The 11,860-nt window shown below is 27.7% G+C and overlaps 4 protein-coding genes across 4 annotated transcripts in view; all 4 read right to left on the bottom strand.

The window, feature by feature from the left end:
- Window positions 1-1,323, bottom strand: part of LOC100167060 (nuclear pore complex protein Nup205-like) — a 14,247-nt gene extending 12,924 nt beyond the window's left edge. Inside the window, exons 1-5 of the mRNA XM_016801712.2 lie at window positions 1,194-1,323; window positions 1,043-1,119; window positions 860-966; window positions 664-798; window positions 425-607 (exon numbers count right to left, since the gene is read on the bottom strand). Coding sequence (XP_016657201.1) covers window positions 425-607; window positions 664-798; window positions 860-966; window positions 1,043-1,119; window positions 1,194-1,312 — 621 coding nt within the window. The 5' untranslated portion in view covers window positions 1,313-1,323. The remainder of the gene's footprint in view (window positions 1-424; window positions 608-663; window positions 799-859; window positions 967-1,042; window positions 1,120-1,193) is intronic.
- A 4-nt stretch (window positions 1,324-1,327) lies between these two features.
- Window positions 1,328-1,887, bottom strand: LOC115035001 (nuclear pore complex protein Nup205-like). Its single transcript, XM_029492635.1, has 2 exons — window positions 1,740-1,887; window positions 1,328-1,668 (listed from the first exon to the last, which is right to left on the bottom strand). Exons 1-2 carry the CDS (start codon window positions 1,876-1,878, stop codon window positions 1,370-1,372), a joined length of 438 nt encoding a protein of 145 aa, XP_029348495.1. The 5' UTR covers window positions 1,879-1,887; the 3' UTR covers window positions 1,328-1,369.
- A 540-nt stretch (window positions 1,888-2,427) lies between these two features.
- LOC100568662 (nuclear pore complex protein Nup205-like) lies at window positions 2,428-6,083 on the bottom strand. The gene is made up of 10 exons (XM_029485467.1): window positions 6,037-6,083; window positions 5,507-5,646; window positions 5,188-5,438; window positions 4,952-5,074; window positions 4,390-4,891; window positions 3,601-3,845; window positions 3,330-3,539; window positions 3,087-3,269; window positions 2,771-3,018; window positions 2,428-2,686 (listed from the first exon to the last, which is right to left on the bottom strand). The coding sequence occupies exons 1-10, from the start codon at window positions 6,081-6,083 to the stop codon at window positions 2,428-2,430; spliced, it is 2,208 nt and encodes a 735-aa protein (XP_029341327.1).
- A 25-nt stretch (window positions 6,084-6,108) lies between these two features.
- On the bottom strand, window positions 6,109-7,724 carry LOC115033381 (nuclear pore complex protein Nup205-like). Its single transcript, XM_029485773.1, has 5 exons — window positions 7,403-7,724; window positions 7,016-7,149; window positions 6,781-6,949; window positions 6,417-6,635; window positions 6,109-6,351 (listed from the first exon to the last, which is right to left on the bottom strand). The coding sequence occupies exons 1-5, from the start codon at window positions 7,416-7,418 to the stop codon at window positions 6,167-6,169; spliced, it is 723 nt and encodes a 240-aa protein (XP_029341633.1). The 5' UTR covers window positions 7,419-7,724; the 3' UTR covers window positions 6,109-6,166.
- Window positions 7,725-11,860: the final 4,136 nt, after the last annotated feature.

The raw sequence follows: 11,860 nt of genomic DNA on the forward strand, positions 1-11,860 counted from the left end.
GTCAATTCACTCTAATTTTTAAACCAACGGAGCTACACGTGTTTCTCGCTGAGTGTATAATTTGCTATGTTATGCACTTGTAAGACGGAGACAACACATGCGAGTATAACATCCTCTTAAATATATTATTGAATTTATTACACATTCAAAAAATGTTGATTGTTTTGACATTATTACTTTCTAATCATAATAATTTGATTAATTTTTAAACTGGTCTTTTTTACTTAGAATATTTTTTAAAACTTGATATAATTGGTTAGGTATTATGTTATTATTATCATTATTATTAATTATTATTTTATTATTATTGTTTTTTTATTTTATTATTTTATGTTATGATTTTATTAAATGGATATTAAAAAGGCATTTAATGAAACTTATTTAAATTTAATGATATGTTTGATTGCTATTAGAAGTTGCTCACCTTGCTTTGTAGCGTTATCAAAAGATCAATTGTAAATTTGAAATGTTGTTGGAGCTCCATAGATGGTAAATTATCCATGTTAAATATAACAGCAGTCAATTGATGCCAGGCATCAAAATACTTTACCATACAACTAACTTGAAGGCGCTTATCATTAATTTTTACAGCATACTCTAGCAACTCCTGAAATGTAAAATTATTATTTGTTAAATACAAACAAGGTAAATTATATTACTCACTTGAATTTCTTGGAGCAAACTTGTTTTAACAATTGGAGAACTATCACTTGATTTTAATTCATTCATAAGTATCAAATGCAACTGCTTAACATCAATTAATGGAACTCTACCCGAAATTTCACACTTGCTTAATAACTGAAATACAATTAGTATTTCACACTATTAATATTAAAAAATATAATATTATCTATATTACTTGATTAATAATTGTTGGTTCTATATATTTTAATGTGGGCAAATCTTCAAAAGTTAATTCAAATTCAAGGTTCACAATTTCTAACAAGTTCAGTAACTTTTTACCATCTTCATTTATTAAAAAAAAAATTGGATCAATTAATATAATAAATATTTAGCTAAACAGTTATTTAAATTTCTTTACCAGGGTCTCTATTCAATGTTGAATGATCAAATGAATTGTTGGATGATTGAGACTGCAATAATTTGGATCCAAGAACACTTAAAAATGTTATTAAAAATTATATTTTAATCTATATTTTATAAAGAAATATAAATACTTAAATATTGTTTACTTGTTCTTTTTCTTATTAGGTCCGTTGAATAATAAGACCAACTTTGTCAATGTCTTAGGCAAATTTTGATGCCCTTGCATTTTTATCTCAACAGCAATTATACGTAGCAACCAATTCATTTGTATTAACTCACTGCCTATTTTAATATAGTTTAAATTTAATTAATAATTAATAATTTATAGATTTGTATAAATAATTTTCAATAATACTAACGGGTTGACTTTTTTGCTAGAACTTTCTGTGTAAAATGGCAATGTAGAAGCATGACGTAAAATAAAGTCATTACGGGATTTTAAATATACCAAAACTGGTCTATATGTTTGATTACTTGAAACTAATACAAATATTAACTGATAGCATAATTCCAATAGTTTTGAATGATGTTTACAAACGGTTCCATTCTTGCGACTTTTCAGTGATTCATCCAATATATCAATAATTGATTGCAAACAGTTTTTAGGGTTTCCTCTAAAACCTAAGAAGTAAGTTAATATTTAAAAATAAACAAATAACACAAATGACTGAGCTACTGATATTTTAACATACCAGCATTTTCAAAACAAGTATTTTGTACATTATCTAAATTAAAACCAAGTAAATAATATGCCAGATTTGGAGGCGAAAAATTTGAACATTGCAATAACAGTTTTATTATGGTCTCTTTAATTTTTTTTACACTAGACATATCATTTGATTCTTCTAAAAACTAAAAATTAGAAAAATTACTATTATATAATATATATTAGATGACAGTAACAACATTTTAAACTACAATTCAATATATTATATTTAATACTAAGATATACAATTATAAATAAATTAAATTATTAATCAAAATATTTTGAAAATGTTTCCATATATGAAAAATGCTTATATTATAAATGTTTACCGTTATAAGATTTTGTATTACACCAAAAAAAAAAAATTAGTTTTACATAAAAGTTCAATTTTTTTTATTTTGGACCATACAATCGATAATTACTGGAAAATTTCAGACTTTCCGAATGCACCAACTAGATTCACTTTTCTGTCAGAAAAGATGCTGATATTAAAAATCGGAGCATTTTTACAACCACAAATGTAGATGAACGATAGAAAAAAACACATATTATTACACAATACATTCATTTACAACGCTCAGAATTTGAAAAAAATATATGTGCTTACATATTATAATTATTGTGTTTCTCAATATTACATCAGGCAAAATACCATGATAAAAATTTTGAATATCTCAACCTCCCCATCCCCCAAAACCATTAATTATTCCTGAGCACACCTCTGATAGTAGATACATTAAATTATATACTACCTTTGTTGATTCATCTTCTTCTAGACATTCCACAAATCCATAAATAATATTGATCGTAAATTGATGATTAGATGTAAGATATGATACTATACGAGACTGTGATATCGGATAAGAAGTTATAGTCATCAATATTTGAATAGCATGATGCACATGCTCTGGTAAATGTTTATAAGTTACAAACCTTCAAACATAAATTTAGAAATATATAAACAAAAAATCTTTATATATAAAAAATGTATATATTATATAAAATGTTTATACTAACTTTGACAAATCAATTATATAATCTGGTTCATTTGTTGAAACATTAATACTAACAAGAGTATTATGTAATCCAGTATATTTAAGTGATGAACCAGAAGAAATAGATTCATTCAAAAATATTTGCTGCAAATTTAAAGCCTGTTCTAAAAGGTGTAATACAGTTAATGTTGTTTTTTCCAGAGCTTCTTTACCACTAAATGAAGTATAAAGATCAAACATTTGACAACCCGTATGCATTATTTTTAAAATCTAAAAATTGATTATACACATAGATGGTAATATATACTTAAATAATTTATATTATAGAAAAATCTTACAGTTCTTAAAAAATCAGAATTTGTACACAAGTATGTCATGATATGAAATCCAGGTGGTGGATTGATATTAATAGCAGTATTATCTGGTAGCATAACACTACTACCCATAAAGTCTGTCCTCTGGGGTTCATATTGGTTCAAAAACTTTAATGCAAGTTCTAGACATAACCCGCTTACTTCCCACTTTAAAATAATAGATATATTAAAATGTGTTAAAAAATATAAAAAATGAATTTCATTTACTTTTTCATTTTGTTTTTTATAACCTCTAGAAAGACATTTCAAAAAAATATTACTTAGAACCAAATTTAAATATGGATCGAAACTAGGTGTTTGGGTATTTGAACCCAAAAGGGTTGGTACTGGCTGTTCTGTAAGAGTAGACAATAATTTCAATAAAGCAATTGTCAGTGGGTATTCTTCGTTACGAGGTTCTAGATCATTTAACTCTGCCTATAAGAAAAATTAAGTGAATTACATTAACTAAAATGATTTTATATCAGATTATATTTACCATGATACCATAACTTTGATAGCTGCTTATAGTTGGTACAGTTACAATTATTTGAGATGCTTCAAGAGCTTGCCAAAAATAATTAGCTTTTATTAATGGTGGAGGTTTAACTAATGTAGATAATGTCAAAATTAAATCTGCCTTGAGAGAAATAATTACTGGACAAGATACAAGGCCCAATAAAACCCGGATAGTCTCCCATTCGGAATGATCCACAAAAGTTACTTTTGACTTGATGCTTTTTTCTAAAAATATATACCCATAACTATAATTAATTAAATATTATAATATATTGTATTACATAATTCATAGTATATTATGTGGCAAGTGCGCTACTCCAATTGTATGCCATGTGTGTGGCATGTGCTGCAGTTGTGGCTGCCAAGGCAGCAATTTAACGAAGAAAACTAGTTACTATTTTTGTCCTACCCATGCCGCATCTACTGATATTAAGGTAACCCATAGTGGACGTTGCTGTTCTTAGTACCTAGAATCGCCATACTGTTTCATAGAACAGCACGACCACACAACCACCAACTAGTATTTGATATTTATTATTATATTAGACAAAACGTATTTATGCATTCATGTATATTAATTTGATTTGAACTGTAAATTTTCTTTTCACGCTATAGTGGTCAGAAAAAAACATGAACTATCCGATGAACTGAGAAAAGTAATTTTTTAACACTTCAACTAGCATAGAAAATTAAACATTCGGTGCAGACGTGATAAAAAATATATTATTTAAATACTAACAAGATTTTAATAGAAAATAATGGTACAAACCTGCTACATTTCTGATAAGTTTTAATACAGCTTGAAGTCCTTGTATTTCAAGTGTAGTAATACCTTTCTGATGCGCTCTTTTGTACACAGCATCAGATAGAGGAATTTTTATTTGTCTTATATTAATATAATACTTCAAAAAAGTTTTGAAAAAATGATCCCAAGTAAGATTTGAATTAGTTAGATTAGAATGAAAGTGATTAAACACATTTTCAGCACCAGTTTCAGATGTTGCTAATGAGCTTAACATATTTAAATATGGAATAAATAACATATGAGGCAACATGTCACCAGTTTGACAAATAAATCTGTATAAAGATGCTTGGAATTTTTGAGTCGTTAAAAATGATGACACCTTGATTGTTTTTAATTGTTCCCGAGATGGTGGCCAATAATCCAAATTTAAATTCAATCCCAATGGATCTTTTGCGTACAATATTGCCATAAACATTAATAATTGTTCAAAATGATTTTCGGCACTTGTTGGTGTGTCTAATCCTTCCTAAAAATGCAATTTATTTACTAAAATAAGTTCACTCAAAATATTTTTAATATAAATTACTTTGTAATCAATGAAATGTTTATGCGCTATTTCATCTGATTTTTTTCTAATTTCTTTGACAGTATTTGACATCATAACAATAAATTCCGTGATTAATTGATGAAATTTTTTCATCATGAATTCCTAAAATATAAATTGCGTTTATAAATTATATAATTATAACAGAATGACTCGTTCAATCTCTAATGTTTATTGTCTTTAAACTATGCAATATACATTAAAAGTATAATACATACAACATGATGAAGGAATTCTGAAGGAGCTACATTTTCGTATAAAAATCTAAACACTTTAGTATCCAAAGCACAGCGAATTAATGTTTCATCTATTTTGTATAACCTTTTATCCTTAAATACATGTTGTGAATAATGTAATTTTGAGAATGCTACAGCTAAACCAAAAGTAGCTATACTTTTCAGTTCAGGCCATTCCCAGTTATGTGTAATAAGTTCAAAGTATGCCGTAGATAAAACTAGTTCCTTATCATCTAAAAATATGTTTTATAAAAATTAGAAATATTACAAATTAGGTACATTTTATCATTTGTCAAATTACCACCACTAATTTCTTTAGTATCCTGCATACAATCCAAATCAATAGCATACAAAAATGATGTCACCATATATAAAGGTACTTTACTAATAACTCCGTGCGATTCTATATCTGGTTTTATATTTTGCAAATGTTGTAATAACCTAAATAAATTAAAAAATACTATTTGTAAAGGATAAATAATGTAAATAAGGATTAAAAAGTTAGTTAAAAGGACGTGATACCCGCATGTGTTGTCTCCGACTTACAAGTGCATAAAATAGCTAATTTTACCCTCAGCAGAACATATTAAAAATTAGAGTGAATTGACATCTTATAAAATCTAAATGTAAGATTATAATATAGGCAACCTCGTCGGCTTTTTATTATTATTTAAGTTATGAGTATTTTAAAATTGTAAATTGTTTTTACATCTTAAAATACTCATCTCGCTTTAAAATAAAAATATAATAAAAAACTCATGAGGTTGCCTAGATGATAATCGTACCTTTAGATTTTATAATATGTCGATTTACTCTAATTTTTAAACTAACGGAGCTGTACGTGTTCCGCTCAGCGTAGAGTTTGCTATGTTACGCATTCGTAAGACGGAGATAACATAGCGGGTATCACATCCTTTTAACTTCTGATTTAATTAAAAATTAAAAATCAAAATTGTTCAACTTACATAATTAATTGTTCTTTTGATAATCCAAATTGAATAGAATAATAAAATACACATTCTGCTAACATTGTACAAATATCAGTAAATAAGCTCACAACACTTTGGTGATGTTTTGGACCACCAATCGCTTTATTTTTTCTAAGTAATTCAATTTCTTTACTTAAATCTTTGTTCTCCAATACAACTAAATAATATATTCACAGTTTTAGTAAAAATATTATTAAATTTAAAATTAAGTATAATAATTACCTAATATGTTAATAAATAATCCATCATTCATTAGTTTATCAACAAATTTGCCAAGATATTGTGCATATGCTGGATCTATACGTGGAATCCAAGTACGACCTATGCTTCCTTCAATGAGAAGTCTCAAAGAAGACACTAGTCTGTGATGTGCATTATAATACAATAATACTGCTACTAAACCTCGGCAAAGATTTGGATATTTTGGATTTTGGTTCTGAGCTATTATTAAAATACATTTTAAAATAAATGAATTAACTATTTGATAAAATAATTCATTGTTATATGCATCATATTGATTTACAGTATTAAATAAATCATATACTTAAAATCAGAGAAATATATATAAAGACGGATATTCAGTTACCAGTATTTAAAAGTTCTAAAGACTTGAGTTCATCTAAATCATACATATTTGAGAGAATAAGCACTTCTTCGGCCATATCTTTAGTTAATGTCAACATCTCAAATTTCTGAATTGGATTTCCGTTTACCAATAATTTTATTATTTCTTCTCGACTTTTCACATTTTTCGGCTAAAATTGTTTGTTTTAATGTAAAAATGTAATTTAGAATTAAAATATTGTTCAATAAAGACTTACTGGATTCTTAAATACATTCAACAAATTTGGCTTAGCAGCACGCAAAATACGTTTTAAAAACGCTACATTGGGTATTTTACTTGTAAAAATATTTTCCAATACAGATAACAGCTCCATGTTCGGTGACCACGGACCTTGCAACAATACAGCCAAAAAAAAAATTAGATAAATGTTATTATATTATTATAAGTACAAAACACAAAAAATCTTTTCATTCGAATTTGTAATAGGTATAGGTACAATTATGTTTTTTGCAACTAACAAAAAAAATATGAAATATAAATATAAATGAAACGGCAAGCTAAATAAATTGTTGAACCATACAACTCAATATAGAAGTTCAAGCTTCAGCTCAAAATATTTGTGAATTAGTTTGTTTCTACTCACTCTCCTCCTCGTCCATGCTTAAGGTGGCCAAACACAAACAAATATTTGCAGTTTCTACAATATCAATTCATCAGACCGCTCATTTTCAACAAAATAAGTACTGAAGCGAAACACACAGAATACTCGCAGGTAGGTGGAAATCAGCTGACAATAATATGAAGAAAAAAAAAACAAACAATTAATACGGCGAAATAACAAGAGTATTAATTAGGTTAAGACGTACTCAGTAATTAATCTCAAACATCAATTAGGTACCTATAATAATAGCATTTGGCACGGCTTAATCACAATTCGTGGCTATGCGTGGACGAGCGGCAAGTTAGCGGTAAGTTTCTGTTATTTGTCGTTATTTGTCGTAAACGGTATCACGTGACTCTCGTTATCACCGGCTTCCGCGCTACGTGTTGTGACCACAACCGCGGTCGATACCGTAGCTATCGACCTATATTAGGGCACTATAGAACATGTTTTATAGTGCCTTACCTATATTATAGCCGCTGCGGTTGTCAATAATTAATATTGCTATAGGTACGCTCGGAAATGTTCCGGGCTTTTTTTTTTTATACGTTGGTCAGTTGGTGTCACTGAAAAAACTCGAAAACGATCTTGATTTTCTTTACACATTGACGACACAAAATATTAATTATACTTGAAAAATAAACGGCAAAATAGTAATGTTTTACCAAGTACAATATTTTGATACAATAGACAGTGCCGTCAACTGACCTCGTTGGTTGCATAGATGATGTAAGATATAAGGTATATTATCTATGGTTGGTCGGGAACACGGTGTGGAAAAGACATGGATTTTATGCGAGGTTTATAGATAATAATTATCTAGATAATAATATTATCAATATTATCTATAAGCCTTGGATGCTATGTCATTGCGGCTGCAATGAAGGACGTACCCCGAGCAGTCACTGCCAAGACATTCATGGCCCGGATCCCCGGCCCCCGCTACCCGCCCGTCATATATCGTAATATTGTGCGATCGTGCCTATAACAATATTATAACAATATTGTTGGCCGTTGGGTGATAATAATATATTATGGTATAATATTTGTAATACATTTTGCCGCCATCACTACTATAGCAAAATAATATTATGTCGGCCGCGACCACAAAGTATTGAGATATTATTATCGTGACTACCGACTATTATCAGATAGAGAAATTTATTGTGAATTCCGCCCGAATGAATAAACATTTTCAAGCAAAGCGTACCGCGACTGTACCGCTCGGCCGTACTGTTCGCGTATCGTAGTATTTGGAAATGTTACAAAATGTTCGAACACGGAACAATCATATCAGACGATATCTCATCAGTTTCTAATACAATATTGTGCGTCTAATAATTATTGTATAGATGGAAATATTGTAGATGTTTGAATCGTGTGCTTAATATGTTCAGTACACGTCCCAAAAGTCTTACGTGCCTTACGTACACACCAGTGCATAATGGGTCAATTTATGGAATCAGAACGTGGAAATATACTTATAGTATTGGACAAGTTTAAATTTTCCAAAGTAAATATACCTTTGGCTTCTGGGTTAGTAAAATGGCGATGTGTAGTTAAAACTTGCAACGCATTTTTGAAAACCTTTGGTGAAACGACGAACATCGATGAACAAATGATGTTCACTACCATGGTGCAAATAGGTAATTGAAATATTATACGTATTATACATTTTTGGATTTCGTTGTCACTACCAAGTATAAAATTTAAAAAAATAAATACATAACAAATAATATATTATATTATATTATAAAAATGTACATATTTTTTTTATTCGAAATTAATTATTTATTTGATGTGGAATATATTTTAAGCGTATTAATTTTCTAAAATCTATAATCGTGTTTTTAGTGATCAAAATATACAACGGCAAATTAGTATCGGCGAAACGTGAGGCGGTTGAAGATAATAATGAGAAACCTAGTAAAATAGTATGTACGGTTATTAAAAGCATTCCTAAATCGGAAGCGTTGCAACTAAGTGACTTGCATGATATCAAGGGAAATTTTTACAATGCAAAGCGAAAGAAATTCCCTCCTTTACCAAAATCTGGGGATATAATAATTATATAAATAATGACGCAACTTTTTCTCCAAATATATGGGATGCTACTACAGCAGATTTGAACAGAACGACCAATGCTTGTGAGTCATTTCATTCCCATGTTAATAAAAGTTTTAATTCTAATCATCCTCATATTTTTTTATTTTTAGACAAACTTAAGCGAATTACATTAAAATAAATATATAAATACAAAATATAAAAATAATGAAATCTCTATGGTTAGTTATGTAGAAAATGTGGCACATTATTTTGGAGATTTTGACAAAAAAAAAAATAATCATTACATTATACATTATTATTATTATTGATTATTAGTTATTACTCATCTTTTTTATAAATATTAGGTAATATTTTTGACTTTTATGTTGTAATTATTGTTAAATAATAACCTAAATTTGACTGGTCATCCCTGACCACGTTACAATTATTATTGATTATATTTTGACTCATCTTTATTGTTAAAATTGTTTTTATTTTACGATTTTTATTAATTATATATGATTTATATGTGGTAATTATTGATTATGATTATATTTTAACTCGTCTTTATTATAAATATTAGGAACTATCTTTACGATTTTTATTAATTTTATATGAATCATGTAGTAATTAGGTATTGACTTTATAATATGTGAAATATATATTTATTTGAATACTTATAATGATTGATCTATGTTATTTCTCATAGTTTTATTAAAAACTAGGTACTTTGTATATATTTTATTAAGTAATAAGAACTTTTTACTTATAGGCAGGATGTGTAGTGAGGATAACATTTAAATGTATTTTTTTATTTTTATTTAGGTGTATTAATATTATGTATTATTATTTATATGCATTTTGTACTCTAAAAAAATATCACCGATATTTATTAACAACAATAAAGTAATTGATTGTAAATTTATACTATTAATTAATACTATGATTTTTTTTGGTTACTTCAACTAATTTTAGTAAAAATATTGCTTAAAATTTAACTTTTAATGTTGAGTTAATTTGAGTAAATTAATATATAAATTAATTAATAATAATACATTTTTTTTTACAGTAATGAAATAATATAGTTATATGTACCTACATATTGTTATTTAATTTATTTTGTATTACTAATACGAGTACCTATAGTAGTTATTGACTTGGTATTTTGAAATTTGAATTAACATGCCATCCGATTATTGTTGTATTAAACTTGTCTGTCCCTTTTGCGTGATAACTTTGGTCGAGATACCTTTTGAAATCGCAGGACCTTTACAACGGGGAGAGGAATCCCTAATGGTTCCTAGTATACACCACGTTGGATGGAAAATATCATCGGTATTCGATAGGGGAAACTATAATATTGTCAATTGCAGTTTCCCAATTTCTTATTGGCGGTTTGTAAGGTCCAATAGGTACAGATTTTATATGTAAAATTTTCTGATGATTTTAATGTTGGTACTTAGGCACCAAAAATATACATAGATCACTGAGAGAAAATTTGGAAACTTTACTTTGTCTTAGTCGAACTTCTTCATCAAAAATTGTATATGAATGTACTAATTATTAAATGACAAAACTAGACTGATGATTTACATCAATAACTAAAAATAAAAAAATAAAAGAATTTTGTTTACTCTCAATTTTAATAAGTTCCATCAAGGCATGAGAAACAAAATCGTCGAAGATGCTATCATTAGAATGAGGGACATCATTTGCAGGGTATACATGTTAACATGTACCTACTACCTACCTATAATTCTATACTATTTTAACCGCTAGGAATAACTGAATTTAAGATATAATAAGGCAGTGTTAGAATAGTTAAGAGTTAAAAATAAATAAATTAATTAAGCAGTAAATGCAAGGATGACTTTTTGAATAATTAATACTAATGAGAAGTTTCATTCCTCTCATCAACAAGGCTAAGTGTTATGTCATCTAATCTTCTATTAATTGTGTCAATTAGCCATTAATAATGTAAAATATTTTGGAAAAAAAATGTTTGCATCATAATACCTATAAGTACCAATAAAAAAAAATGAAATGACAAACCTGGTTAAAACATTTGATGATAGAATTGTTGGAGAAGTTATGTCTACATTTACATTATACAATAATAAGTCAATATTTTGACAGTAATGCACCAGTTTCAAACCTTATGTCCTTGCAATTGTTTAGAAGTAACTTATCTATTGGTCATAATTATTTATTATAATAATATATAACAACTAGCTGATCCCGTGCACTTCGTTTCACATTAAATGTATCAACTCTATATGACTCAAACTTTGTTCAATTCGTTATTTAATATTCAGTGTTAATTTTAAGTTTTTTAATTTTTTGAATGACAACATTGGGTTTTAATTTTATATTCCAAAGCAGAATATTTTTCTT

This window comes from Acyrthosiphon pisum, chromosome X, assembly GCF_005508785.2.
Source record: "Acyrthosiphon pisum isolate AL4f chromosome X, pea_aphid_22Mar2018_4r6ur, whole genome shotgun sequence".
NCBI lineage: Eukaryota > Metazoa > Arthropoda > Insecta > Hemiptera > Aphididae > Acyrthosiphon > Acyrthosiphon pisum.